The sequence below is a fragment of the Protopterus annectens genome, chromosome 10.part0 (genome assembly GCF_019279795.1).
Source record: "Protopterus annectens isolate FY-2018-M chromosome 10.part0, PAN1.0, whole genome shotgun sequence".
In the NCBI taxonomy this organism is placed as follows: Eukaryota; Metazoa; Chordata; order Ceratodontiformes; family Protopteridae; genus Protopterus; species Protopterus annectens.
In genome coordinates, this window is record NC_056744.1 from 143,081,141 (window position 1) to 143,095,261 (window position 14,121).

The 14,121-nt window shown below is 37.6% G+C and overlaps 1 protein-coding gene across 1 annotated transcript in view; it reads right to left on the minus strand.

Annotated features, from left to right (window-relative positions):
* The window catches only part of RGS9 (regulator of G protein signaling 9), a 1,872,571-nt gene that overhangs the window by 91,795 nt on the left and 1,766,655 nt on the right, over positions 1–14,121 (minus strand). Inside the window, exon 17 of the mRNA XM_044085112.1 lies at positions 3,217–3,334. Coding sequence (XP_043941047.1) covers positions 3,217–3,334 — 118 coding nt within the window. The remainder of the gene's footprint in view (positions 1–3,216; positions 3,335–14,121) is intronic.

Consider the following 14,121-nt stretch of genomic DNA (forward strand, 5'->3'; position numbering starts at 1 on the left):
TATCAATTTTATCAGTTTAGGGTTGTAAATTTTATTATGCCAATGCTTTAAGGGCAGCCATTTTGGAAAGCACATTGAATGGAAGTAGCTCTGATCCTGTTAACATGCACAATGCTGACAAGAACAAACACTACCTGGAGTACCTAAAGCAGGCAGCCAAATTCATTCAGCCCAAGTAGGAGCAGCATACCCTTCCACAAATAAAAAGTGTTAGCAAAATGTATCAGTACAGATTGAGCCAAGGCAGTGACCACTTAAATTGGCATAACATTTCTCTAAATGAGTGTTTTTTGTGGGTACTAACTGCATATCTCTGGCACTGTTTTTTTTATAAAAGATAAACGTCTCCCCTATCTCTTTTCAGTGGAATCTATCACCCATTTACCAATGTTGCCAATATACATTTTTTGTTGTTGGAAGACTCAGGGGCTTTCTACCAATGTTCTGAGAAATACTTGTTCACTGTTTGTAGGAGCTGCTCACAAATTTTCATGACAGGATCCTGCATCTTTGTAAAATTAGAATTTACAGCTACAAATGGCTGCATAGATAAAGAATCGCAATAACAATATATTAGAAAAATGTGATTAACATTTATGAAACAAGGAAGGAACTAAAACCACAACAGCAGATATTTAAACTATACTTATTGCGGGAGTACACACCTATTTTCAGGCTAGATGTATCCCTTTACATGATGTACCTAATTCAGGTGGTAACATTCCTATTTTCCAGTTACCCTGCACCTTATTCATATCTGTGACTTAATATATACTAACTTCAAGATCTCACTGCACTGAGGAACAGGACTAAATCACCTTAGCAACATTAAAGCAATGACAATAAATGTAAAGAATTACACAGCAGACACAAGTACTACCAATGAACCCACACTAAATCATGCATGTCAATAACACACACATATCATCAAGCCTTCCACACACCACTTGCAAGCAAGCAAAGTAAAACTCAAAACCTCATGCTAACACCCACAACATACATCTTTTCACTCACACCCAACTAAATGCACATAAAACACCACCTACCGAACATACATATTACAAAACCCAACAACTTTGCCAGTGAAACACACTACTTAATTTCTGACTCAAGCAAACCCAGTCCACCCTATATATAATCACACACACACACACATATCCACACACACACACACACACACATATATATATATATATATATATATATATATATATATATATATATATATATATATATATATATATATATATATATATATGTATATATATATGTATATATATATATATATATATATATATATATATATATGTATATATATATATATATATATATATACATATAGATATACACACACACACACACACACACACACACACACACACACACACAGACATATGCTTACATATGATCAAACTTTACTTCTGACATTGACAAAGACCAGGCTTTCTTCTGTTCTAACAAATCACTACAGTGCCATGCGTTAAGCATGGTTCCCCTTCATATGATCGAATTTCTCTAAACTCGAAAGTCATAAACTCAAAACTAGAATCTCAAATTTAGATAAAATCGAACATATGAAAGGGACAAAAAAAAAAGTAACACCTTTCAAATGTTTTTGCAGGGGGGCTTTGCTCCCCTGCACCCCCCCTACTTAAATATACCTACTCCAAGATCGTACTATAGTGAAGGAAAGGGAAATATCCCATTCCACGCTATACGCATAAGCACAAAACGGAAGGTTTTCCATTCCTCCGTTATAGTGCGGTCACAGAACATTCACATTTAAACTGCTAGGGTGCAAGAGACCTGGCCCCCTGCAATAAGGTAAGTTAAGTTTTTATTTTTTTAAACCTCAGGCTCCCATTCACAGTTTCGAGTGAATGGAAGTTCGAGATTCTGGTCTCGAGATTATGAATTTCGAGCTTCCATCCATTCGATCTTGTGAAGGTGAACCATTAAGCATACATACAGCAAGCAGTTTAGACATTACAAAATTTGTTAACCTAATGTGATGAAAATGATGAAACTGCTTTATGCTCACTGTATAAAGTTTAAGTTAAATTAAGATGGAAAATCAGTATTTGTATACATGTTTTTATGTTCCAAGACTTCTAAAGTATTTGATTGGAAAAGTGATTTTATCTCATTACAGCCAGGTGACGTCTGTAGATGCTTCTGCAGTTCCATCCTACTGATGCCTCTAGACATCAAATACTGCTTTTTCATATTTGCATTAATAATTTTAAAACCCTGCTGCATACAGAGTATTAAAATATTTCATTTTAAAGCTTGAACATTGGCAAACACAACTTTATTGATATCTGACCTCTGTCTAGTCCAGGTAAAGAGATAAATATTTATATTGTCACAAATGTCACACTTTTCTAAATATCTTGACCACCAATTAACACAGACAGAACTGCTTAACATCATTTGAAAGCTCTCAGCTGGATGAACAAATTTTTATTAACAGTATGAGTGTAACTTCTGGGGTAGCTGAAATATTGTATGCTGTTTACAAAATATTACAAATGGTAATATTGTGTTAACTGTAACTTATAAAATCCAGTTTAAAACCTAGAACCTAAAGAATGCTACCACTATAAAAATAGTTTTTGCTGACGAGTCTGCCATTTACACTTCTTTAGTAACACCTATGGTTCCAGAGGATGAACGTTTGTTTGAAACGTGAGGATATAATTTGATTCTATCAAAAAGCTTAGCCATTAGAAGTTACAGTGCAAACTTGCACAGCTCCACTGGTAAGAATGAATTAATATCTCCCCTTTTATTTTCAAGAAAGCTACCTTGCTAACACAGACTGTCTGAAGATGGAGTCATCTCCTGCTACACACATTTATTAAAACTAGACATGTACACCTCATTTGATTGAATTGAGTAAGTGACTATCACAAAAAACATGGGCTGCTTTTGATGCAGCATTTTTCAATAGGACATAAATTTCATTCATTCTTCAAGTAAAAATATTTATTACAACTTTGGTTTTAAATAGGCAAGCCCAAGACACCTGAGTAGTTAGAAAAGAGAGAGAGGGAGATAGAATGTTTTTTTCTAGGAAGAACTATTTATAACCAGTTTTGTTCTCTCCCCCTCTTGTGCTTATTCTAGAGTGGATGTGCTAGGATGTGGTGCAGTTTATGTTTTGCTTGGAGGCTCCTGCTTGAGCTGACTCCTCCGATCTAATCGGCTCATAACCTGAGTGATGTCCAGTGGAGCATTTGCTGCTGCTTTTGCCTTGGCCTCTTCTTCCAGCTGCCTTAAGATTACCGGGCTTGGACTGGACCGACGATGACGCCTCATAAATGGGAAATTGCTGCAAAGATATAGAACAAACATTAGAAGCACCAGTAGCATAAACCTGCTCATGTTGATGTCCCTAAATTTCATGACATAGACCTCTCAGTTAATAAGCAAAAATTAAAGTGCAAATTTCTTTTGACATTTATTATACATTGAAACTGCTAATGACATGTAATATAAAAGATGTAGTAGATCTGTATTCAGTATGTAGATTAATCATATATTGATTACTGATAAAATTATAACTATGCAGCATCTTTGACTGCAAAGTACTGTATAATGAGTAACATCCATATATGGATTTAGGAGTATCAGAAGTTATGCAATGATGCCAGACATTTCCATTACTTTGTAACATAGGCTGCCACAGTCCTACTACACCAATGTAAAAATAATACCTATATAAATATACATGTATATGGATCTATGTCAGTTGATTGAGTTTTCAGAAACTCAAACTTCATATCGGCGAGATGATATGATCAAATTTCTGAAAACTTGAAAATTAAAAAAAAAATACAAAAATCTATCATGTTTATGGTTTTGCAGGAGGGCAAGCCACATCACCCCCTGCTAATTATATATACCAAATCCAAGATCGCACTACATTGAGGAAAATGGTAAAGTTCCTGAACCTCACTGTACCGGGATCTCCATTCAAAAACTTTGGGTTTGGTGTAAAACTCTTGGACTATAATCTACAACCAGCTGAACTTTCCATATTGAATAAGGGCCTCTCTCACATACCAGCAGTACCCTCCAAAATAAGTGACATTATATTACAGCTACAGATGTTTGCATGTAATGCTACTCTTAAAATGCTGTTCGGAAGAAATTCCATCACTAAAGCACACTGTCTTAGAAGACCAAGTACTTCCATTCCACTATGTCTGTAAAAATGTGTGAAGATGAGATTTGTACATATTTAAATACAACACATCAGAAACATTTTTATAATCTGACTGCAGATGAAAAGAGCTTTAGTGGCCCTTAAGGATAACAATGCCATCTCTAGAAGACCTACTGATGAAGGTGGCACTACTGTTGTAATGAATACTCATGATGCTCATCAGTGCATGTTATTCATGCTAGAGGATGACAATATGTACAGAAAAATAACCAACTCAACAGTTAATCAGCTTGTTAAATTTGTCCATGATAATACATTTATAATTTATTAATGACTAGAACCATAGATAAGGATGCATATGAGTTTCTATATGTTGCAAATCCAACATTGCCTGTCATTAAAGGGTTACCAAAGAATCAGAAAGACCCTATAGGTCCTCTGTTATGCCCTATTGTTGCAGGGGCCAGATGGGTCACTGAATGTTGCTCAATTTTTGTTGAAGAAAAACTGAAAAATGTATTGACAAATATATCTACGGTTTAAATGTTACCTCTCATTTTCTATATGAACTATATGATCATATAAGTTTAGTTGGTGGTATGAATGAATGTTTGATGGCTACTCTTGAGAATTTGTTTACCATCATACCTAATGGCTTTGGTATTGAAATAAGGGATATACTAGTTAATAAGATAGACTTCCCCAATTATATCATCATGGCAATCTGTTCTTTGCTTGAACTTGTTTTAGAAAACAATGTTTTTATCTATGAAAACAACATATATTTACAGAGATGGGGTTTTGCCATGGGCGCTCCCTGCGCAAACTCATATGCTAATTTAGCTGGGAAGAAAAAATTGTCTTGGAGGAGGGCCCATATTCCAGGGATATCAAATTCTATCATCATTTTGTAGAGGATATTTTTATGTTATGATCAGGAACTGAATTATTTTATTATATACTTGGAAAGAACCACCACATTCTTGAAGTTTAGAGTCCTACAACAACATAGATTGCTTAGATGTGTACTTCTCTGTAGATTCAACAGGACATGTTGATATCTCTTTATATCACAAAAACTGTTGGCCAGAGATACTATGGACCCTAGACATATATACCCCAACAACATCAGGGGTCAGTTTATAAAGGCATCCAGATTACGTACAAAAGAAATTGACTTCTTGAAAAACATGGACCTGCCAAATGCACAATTCACATGTAGAGGATATGATAGGAAAAATACTGGACCAAGAGAGGAAAGAGGTGTTAAATAGAAGGCACACGTTGGGTAAACCGTTCTTTTCCTCTGGTACCAGAATAGATCATGATAGAAATACACTCCATAGAACTGTTGATCCTAAAGTTAAATTTGCTATTAGATATACGAATGATGTCGGCACAATATGTAACACTATTTGTAGGAACTGGAGAATCTTAACTTTGTTGGACGAGAAGATAGCTGGGGTAGTTGGAAATACACCTTGCTTTCTGTTTAAAAATTGTTTGAACTTGAAAAGATAATTGGGTAATGGTAATAGGAAGATTGTAAATAGAAGAGATCAAATTAAAGTAGGCACATATGCATGTCGTCCATGTCAAGCCTGCTCTGTGATCTCAATGAACAGCATTTTCGATATCCAACAGATAACTTTGTCTTTAGAGCACGGAAATATGCTGACTGTACCACCGAGCACGTGATTTACCTTGCCATTTGGGATATCTGCAGCTGTTTCTATGTTGGAAAAACTAACAAGATGTTAAAAGATAGAATAATGAGGCACTTGTATGCTATTCGAAGCAGGGATATAAAAAATGGACTGACTAAAGATGTGATGGATAATCAAGGGCACAAATTCTCCTTTAAAGTGCTGCAATGCATGTATATGAATAGTAGGAGTAGATATATGGTAAATCAGGCAGAGAGAGCACAGATGGAATGGATACTTAGGATACAAGCAGACAAGTATCTAGGATTGAATGGAAGTGTACCTTTAAAACCGGCTCTTAGTGGGTGGAGACTAACTCACTGATTTTATTGAATGAAGTTTCTGATTGAATTGATTGGTTTGCTGGTATTTTTAAAAGTTACTTTGTTTTCTATGTTGGTAGATCTGATGAAGCGTTATTTTAATGGAAAAGCGCTCATCTATTTTATTTTAACCTGAATGTTCTATTAAAGTTCACAGCCATGGAAGTCTATTTCCTTTATGTTTTATTAACTATAGTGTATACAGTATCAGCTTTTATTTGCCTCTTGACCATTTGTTTTCTTCTTGCCAAAATGAATTTCGAGTTTCTGAAAACTTGAGCTGATAGGAATCCATGTATAGATGTGTGTGTGTATATGTACGTATATATATATATATATATATATATATATATATATATATATATATATATATATATATATATATAGCTAGCTAGCTAGATAAATATAGATTTATATATATATATATATATATATATGTGTGTGTGTGTGTGTGTGTGTGTGTGTGTGTGTGTGTGTGTGTGTGTGTGTGTGTGTGTGAGTGTGTGTGTGTGTGTGTGTGTGTGTGTGTGTGTGTGTGTGTGTGTGTGTGTGTGTGTGTGTGTGTGTGTGTGTGTGTGTGTGTAAGATCTGTTCCTGAAACTGTGATATGGTAATCTTGTCTGGGACTTCGTGCACCTTGCAGGATTATCCTTGACTGCAATAATGACTCACCTGATATATTAAAGAACCTTGCTTGGAACAAGCTTATTGGAACCCATTCCTGCAGCTGAATATGGGGCTGCAATTGACCAGCAAATAAATGATGTCACATGTGCAATGTAGCCTAATAAAATTCAGCCTGAAAAAGCAGATTATGCTTAAATGTCAACAATAATGCAATGCATAAGGATGGATTGGATCCTGGTAATGGAAAATCTCACTTGGGGAATGGAATACCAACTCATGATTGAAGATGGGGCAAAGGTGTGCGTGGAAATTTGAAAAGTATCAGCTACATGTAGCTGGTCTTAAATGTACACACAATATTAGTGTGAGTTATCTCCTACTCCTGAGTTATCCAGCATAAGATTCTGTTGAGAACTGTGAGGATACATACAAGGTCTTGACTCTAAGTGCAATTGATGTTTGTATCAGAAGTGACAAATCTCTCCTGAATGTGACTAGAACAATGAAAGAAAAACTGCATTGCTATTTGTGCATGTACACCCAACAAATATTTGGAGTACTTATTCTGTCTGGACACAATCTTACCACCTATGACTCTATGATCCTACATGGATGCTTCAAGGCTCATGCAGTGAATGATGAAGACATCTCAAGTATCATGACTAGGAGGAAGGCATTGCTAGATCTGTAGCCAAGTGATGAATTGTTATTGAATGCCTTTGCCAATATTGGATTATCAATTACAAACATCGTGTTTGAACACAACACTACATATAAGTGTATTCTGTGCCATAACATTTTGGGTCAAAGTTCAGTGGTTGAATCTGTAGGTAGGTCATCTGACATGAGACCACATGAGCTGGACAACTGAATGAAGAGAGGTGCTGGACTGTCAGCTGTTCACCATGAGACGATGAGTTTGGTGGAATAGATAGAATAGTACATAGGTCTGGGGAAGCCAATTATGTAACAAAGATGTCCTGGGAAAGCCTGTCGGCTGTTTCTGTGCAGGATAAATTCAACTTCCACATATGGAATAAGTTTCCATATACTGATGCAGTCAGATAAGTGGACCTTACTTGGGACTTGTTCAAGAAGTTAAGAAATCAGGAAGCAGCTGTGGCCAAAAGATGGTCAAGATGTGTCATGCTGATAACACGAGGACCAGGTGGTTGTCACCATTACTGATATTAGTCATCAGTTTAAAGACAAAAGCCTGCTATGCACTACTAGCAGGAAAGGCAGCATCTGGATCTGACCAATATGTGATCAATAAGATCCAAATGGCAAGGCAGTAAACAGCTGCAGTAGCTGTTAAAGTGAAGGACTGTGAGAGGAAGGAGATTACTATTGTGTCATACGTCTCTGCTAACATCCATGAAAAACACAAATGCACAACAATTGTGTAGAAATCTTTCTACACAAAGACCCTACGACTCCTCCCAAAATTGTCTCTAGGATTAGAAGCAAGTAAATTGTACTTCATTAGAGTGGAGTAACCTGAACAGACAGGAGAAGCTGTCCTTCATTAGCTTTAGTATCAGTTTTCTTTTCTTTTTTTTTCTTAAACACTTTTATGCTTCCCTAGTATATATCCTAAGTATAGGCTCAGCAGTGGTATGCTTTTCTTTTCCCTGTAGTGTTCACACCAGCACGGTAGTGAATATAGTCACTGTACTAATTATACATGCATACATGTTAGTGCTCAAGCAGTTCATCCGTTGAAGGGTAAACTGGGTTGTGTTTTTTTAACAAATTCACAGTTTGCTGAATGTATGGGAATGAACGTAATGCAAGATCATATGACAATGGAGTTGAGGGAGTTTTGCCATTTTCCCATTGTTGTGCAGCCTCTGAGTTAGTGTGTAAGTAGCACAGACGGGGGAACAGCCCCCAGTGTGGGAAGTGCAGAGGAGACTGCCACCATGGAAAAAAAAAATCTGCATTTTATTGAACTTTTCAATAACTCTGCAGTCAGTGGATTTTTGCCAATGATTGTCAGTGATGATAAAACACATACCCACACATGCACCTTGCAACACACACAAATCTGCATCACTTTCTTTCAGTGCTTCTTCTGATGTACATAAGCTACATTACTTCCATCTCATGACAGCATCACTTTCCTTATTGCTTCCTTAACATTACTATATCTGTCTCATGACAGCATCACTTTCCTTATTGCCTCCTTAACATTACTATATCTGTCTCATGACAACATCACTTTCCTTACTTCCTCCTTAACATTAATATATCAGTCTCATGACAGCATCACTTTCCTTACTGCCTCCTTAACATTACTATATCTGTCTCATGACAGCATCCCTTTCCTTACTGCCTCCTTAACATTATTATATCCATTTCATTACAGCATCCCTTTCCTTACTGCCTCCTTAACATTACTATATCCGTCTCATGACAGCATCCCTTTCCTTACTGTCTCCTTAACATTACTATATCCGTCTCATGACAGCATCCCTTTCCTTACTGCCTCCTTAACATTACTATATCCGTCTCATGACAGCATCACTTTCCTTACTGCCTCCTTAACATTAATATATCAGTCTCATGACAGCATCACTTTCCTTACTGCCTCCTTAACATTACTATATCTGTCTCATGACAGCATCCCTTTCCTTACTGCCTCCTTAACATTATTATATCCATCTCATTACAGCATCCCTTTCCTTACTGCCTCCTTAACATTACTATATCCGTCTCATGACAGCATCCCTTTCCTTACTGTCTCCTTAACATTACTATATCCGTCTCATGACAGCATCCCTTTCCTTACTGCCTCCTTAACATTACTATATCCGTCTCATGACAGCATCACTTTCCTTACTGCCTCCTTAACATTACTATATCTGTCTCATGACAGCATCACTTTCCTTACTGCCTCCTTAACATTACTATATCCTTCTCATGACAGCATCACTTTCTTTACTGCCTCCTTAACATTACTATATCCGTCTCATGACAGTATCACTTTCCTTATTGCCTCCTTAACATTACAATATCCGTCTCATGACAGCATCACTTTCCTTACTGCCTCTTTAACATTACTATATCCGTCTCATGACAGCATCACTTTCCTTATTGCCTCCTTAACATTACTATATCCGTCTCATGACAGCATCACTTTCCTTACTGCCTCCTTAACATTACCGTATCCGTCTCATGACAGCATCACTTTCCTTATTGCCTCCTTAACATTACTATATCCGTCTCATGACAGCATCACTTTCCTTACTGCCTCCTTAACATTACTATATCCATCTCATGACAGCATCACTTTCCTTACTGCCTCCTTAACATTACTATATCTGTCTCATGACAGCATCACTTTCCTTACTGCCTCCTTAACATTACTATATCCGTCTCATGACAGCATCACTTTCCTTACTGCCTCCTTAACATTACTATATCCGTCTCATGGCAGCATCACTTTCCTTACTGCCTCCTTAACATTACTATATCCGTCTCATGACAGCATCACTTTCCTTACTGCCTCCTTAACATTACTATATCCGTCTCATGACAGCATCACTTTCCTTACTGCCTCCTTAACATTACTATATCCGTCTCATGACAGCATCACTTTCCTTACTGCCTCTTTAACATTACTATATCTGTCTCATGACAGCATCACTTTCCTTACTGCCTCCTTAACATTACTATATCTGTCTCATGACAGCATCACTTTCCTTACTGCCTCCTTAACATTACTATATCCTTCTCATGACAGCATCACTTTCTTTACTGCCTCCTTAACATTACTATATCCGTCTCATGACAGTATCACTTTCCTTATTGCCTCCTTAACATTACAATATCCGTCTCATGACAGCATCACTTTCCTTACTGCCTCTTTAACATTACTATATCCGTCTCATGACAGCATCACTTTCCTTATTGCCTCCTTAACATTACTATATCCGTCTCATGACAGCATCACTTTCCTTACTGCCTCTTTAACATTACCGTATCCGTCTCATGACAGCATCACTTTCCTTACTGCCTCCTTAACATTACTATATCCGTCTCATGACAGCATCACTTTCCTTACTGCCTCCTTAACATTACTATATCTGTCTCATGACAGCATCACTTTCCTTACTGCCTCCTTAACATTACTATATCCGTCTCATGACAGCATCACTTTCCTTACTGCCTCCTTAACATTACTATATCCGTCTCATGGCAGCATCACTTTCCTTACTGCCTCCTTAACATTACTATATCCGTCTCATGACAGCATCACTTTCCTTACTGCCTCCTTAACATTACTATATCCGTCTCATGACAGCATCACTTTCCTTACTGCCTCCTTAACATTACTATATCCGTCTCATGACAGCATCACTTTCCCTACTGCCTCTTTAACATTACTATATCTGTCTCATGACAGCATCACTTTCCTTACTGCCTCCTTAACATTACTATATCCGTCTCATGACAGCATCACTTTCCTTACTGCCTCCTTAACATTACTATATCCGTCTCATGACAGCATCACTTTCCTTACTGCCTCTTTAACATTACTATATCTGTCTCATGACAGCATCACTTTCCTTACTGCCTCCTTAACATTACTATATCCGTCTCATGACAGCATCACTTTCCTTACTGCCTCCTTAACATTACTATATCCGTCTCATGACAGCATCACTTTCCTTACTGCCTCCTTAACATTACTATATCTGTCTCATGACAGCATCACTTTCCTTACTGCCTCCTTAACATTACTATATCCGTCTCATGACAGCATCACTTTCCTTACTGCCTCCTTAACATTACTATATCCGTCTCATGACAGCATCACTTTCCTTACTGCCTCTTTAACATTACTATATCTGTCTCATGACAGCATCACTTTCCTTACTGCCTCCTTAACATTACTATATCCGTCTCATGACAGCATCACTTTCCTTACTGCCTCCTTAACATTATTATATCCGTCTCATGACAGCATCACTTTCCTTACTGCCTCCTTAACATTACTATATCCGTCTCATGACAGCATCACTTTCCTTACTGCCGCCTTAACATTACTATATCCGTCTCATGACAGCATCACTTTCCTTACTGCCTCAACATTACTATATCCATCTCATGGCAGCATCACTTTCCTTACTGCCTCCTTAACATTACTATATCCGTCTCATGACAGCATCACTTTCCTTACTGCCTCCTTAACATTACTATATCCGTCTCATGACAGCATCACTTTCCTTGCTGCCTCCTTAACATTACTATATCCGTCTCATGACAGCATCACTTTCCTTACTGCCTCCTTAACATTACTATATCCGTCTCATGACATCATCACTTTCCTTACTGCCTCCTTAACATTACTATATCCGTCTCATGACAGCATCACTTTCCTTACTGCCTCCTTAACATTACTATATCCGTCTCATGACAGCATCACTTTCCTTACTGCCTCCTTAATATTACTATATCTGTCTCATGACAGCATCACTTTCCTTATTGCCTCCTTAACATTACTATATCCGTCTCATGACAGCATCACTTTCCTTACTGCCTCCTTAACATTACTATATCTGTCTCATGACAGCATCACTTTCCTTACTGCCTCCTTAACATTACTATATCTGTCTCATGACAGCATCACTTTGCTTACTGCCTCCTTAACATTACTATATCCGTCTCATGACAGCATCACTTTCCTTACTGCCTCCTTAACATTACTATATCCGTCTCATGACAGCATCACTTTCCTTACTGCCTCCTTAACATTACTATATCCATCTCATGACAGCGTTACTTTCCTTACTGCCTCCTTAACATTACTATATCCGTTTCATGACAGCATCACTTTCCTTATTGCCTCCTTAACATTACTATATCTGTCTCATGACAGCATCACTTTCCTTACTGCCTCCTTAACATTACTATATCCGTCTCATGACAGCATCACTTTGCTTACTGCCTCCTTAACATTACTATATCCATCTCATGACAGCATCACTTTCCTTACTGCCTCCTTAACATTACTATATCCGTCTCATGACAGCATCACTTTCCTTACTGCCTCCTTAACATTACTATATCTGTCTCATGACAGCATCACTTTCCTTACTGCCTCCTTAACATTACTATATCTGTCTCATGACAGCATCACTTTCCTTACTGCCTCCTTAACATTACTATATCCATCTCATGACAGCATCACTTTCCTTACTGCCTCAACATTACTATATCCATCTCATGGCAGCATCACTTTCCTTACTGCCTCCTTAACATTACTATATCCGTCTCATGACAGCATCACTTTCCTTACTGCCTCCTTAACATTACTATATCCGTCTCATGACAGCATCACTTTCCTTACTGCCTCCTTAACATTACTATATCCGTCTCATGACAGCATCACTTTCCTTACTGCCTCCTTAACATTACTATATCCGTCTCATGACATCATCACTTTCCTTACTGCCTCCTTAACATTACTATATCCGTCTCATGACAGCATCACTTTCCTTACTGCCTCCTTAACATTACTATATCCGTCTCATGACAGCATCACTTTCCTTACTGCCTCCTTAACATTACTATATCTGTCTCATGACAGCATCACTTTCCTTACTGCCTCCTTAACATTACTATATCCGTCTCATGACAGCATCACTTTCCTTACTGCCTCCTTAACATTACTATATCTGTCTCATGACAGCATCACTTTCCTTACTGCCTCCTTAACATTACTATATCTGTCTCATGACAGCATCACTTTCCTTACTGCCTCCTTAACATTACTATATCCGTCTCATGACAGCATCACTTTCCTTACTGCCTCCTTAACATTACTATATCCGTCTCATGACAGCATCACTTTCCTTACTGCCTCCTTAACATTACTATATCCATCTCATGACAGCATCACTTTCCTTACTGCCTCCTTAACATTACCATATCCGTCTCATGACAGCATCACTTTCCTTATTACCTCCTTAACATTACTATATCTGTCTCATGACAGCATCACTTTCCTTACTGCCTCCTTAACATTACTATATCTGTCTCATGACAGCATCACTTTCCTTACTGCCTCCTTAACATTACTATATCCGTCTCATGACAGCATCACTTTCCTTACTGCCTCCTTAACATTACTATATCCATCTCATGACAGCATCACTTTCCTTACTGCCTCCTTAACATTACTATATCCGTCTCATGACAGCATCACTTTCCTTACTGCCTCTTTAACATTACTATATCTGTCTCATGACAGCATCACTTTCCTTGCTGCCTCCTTAACATTACT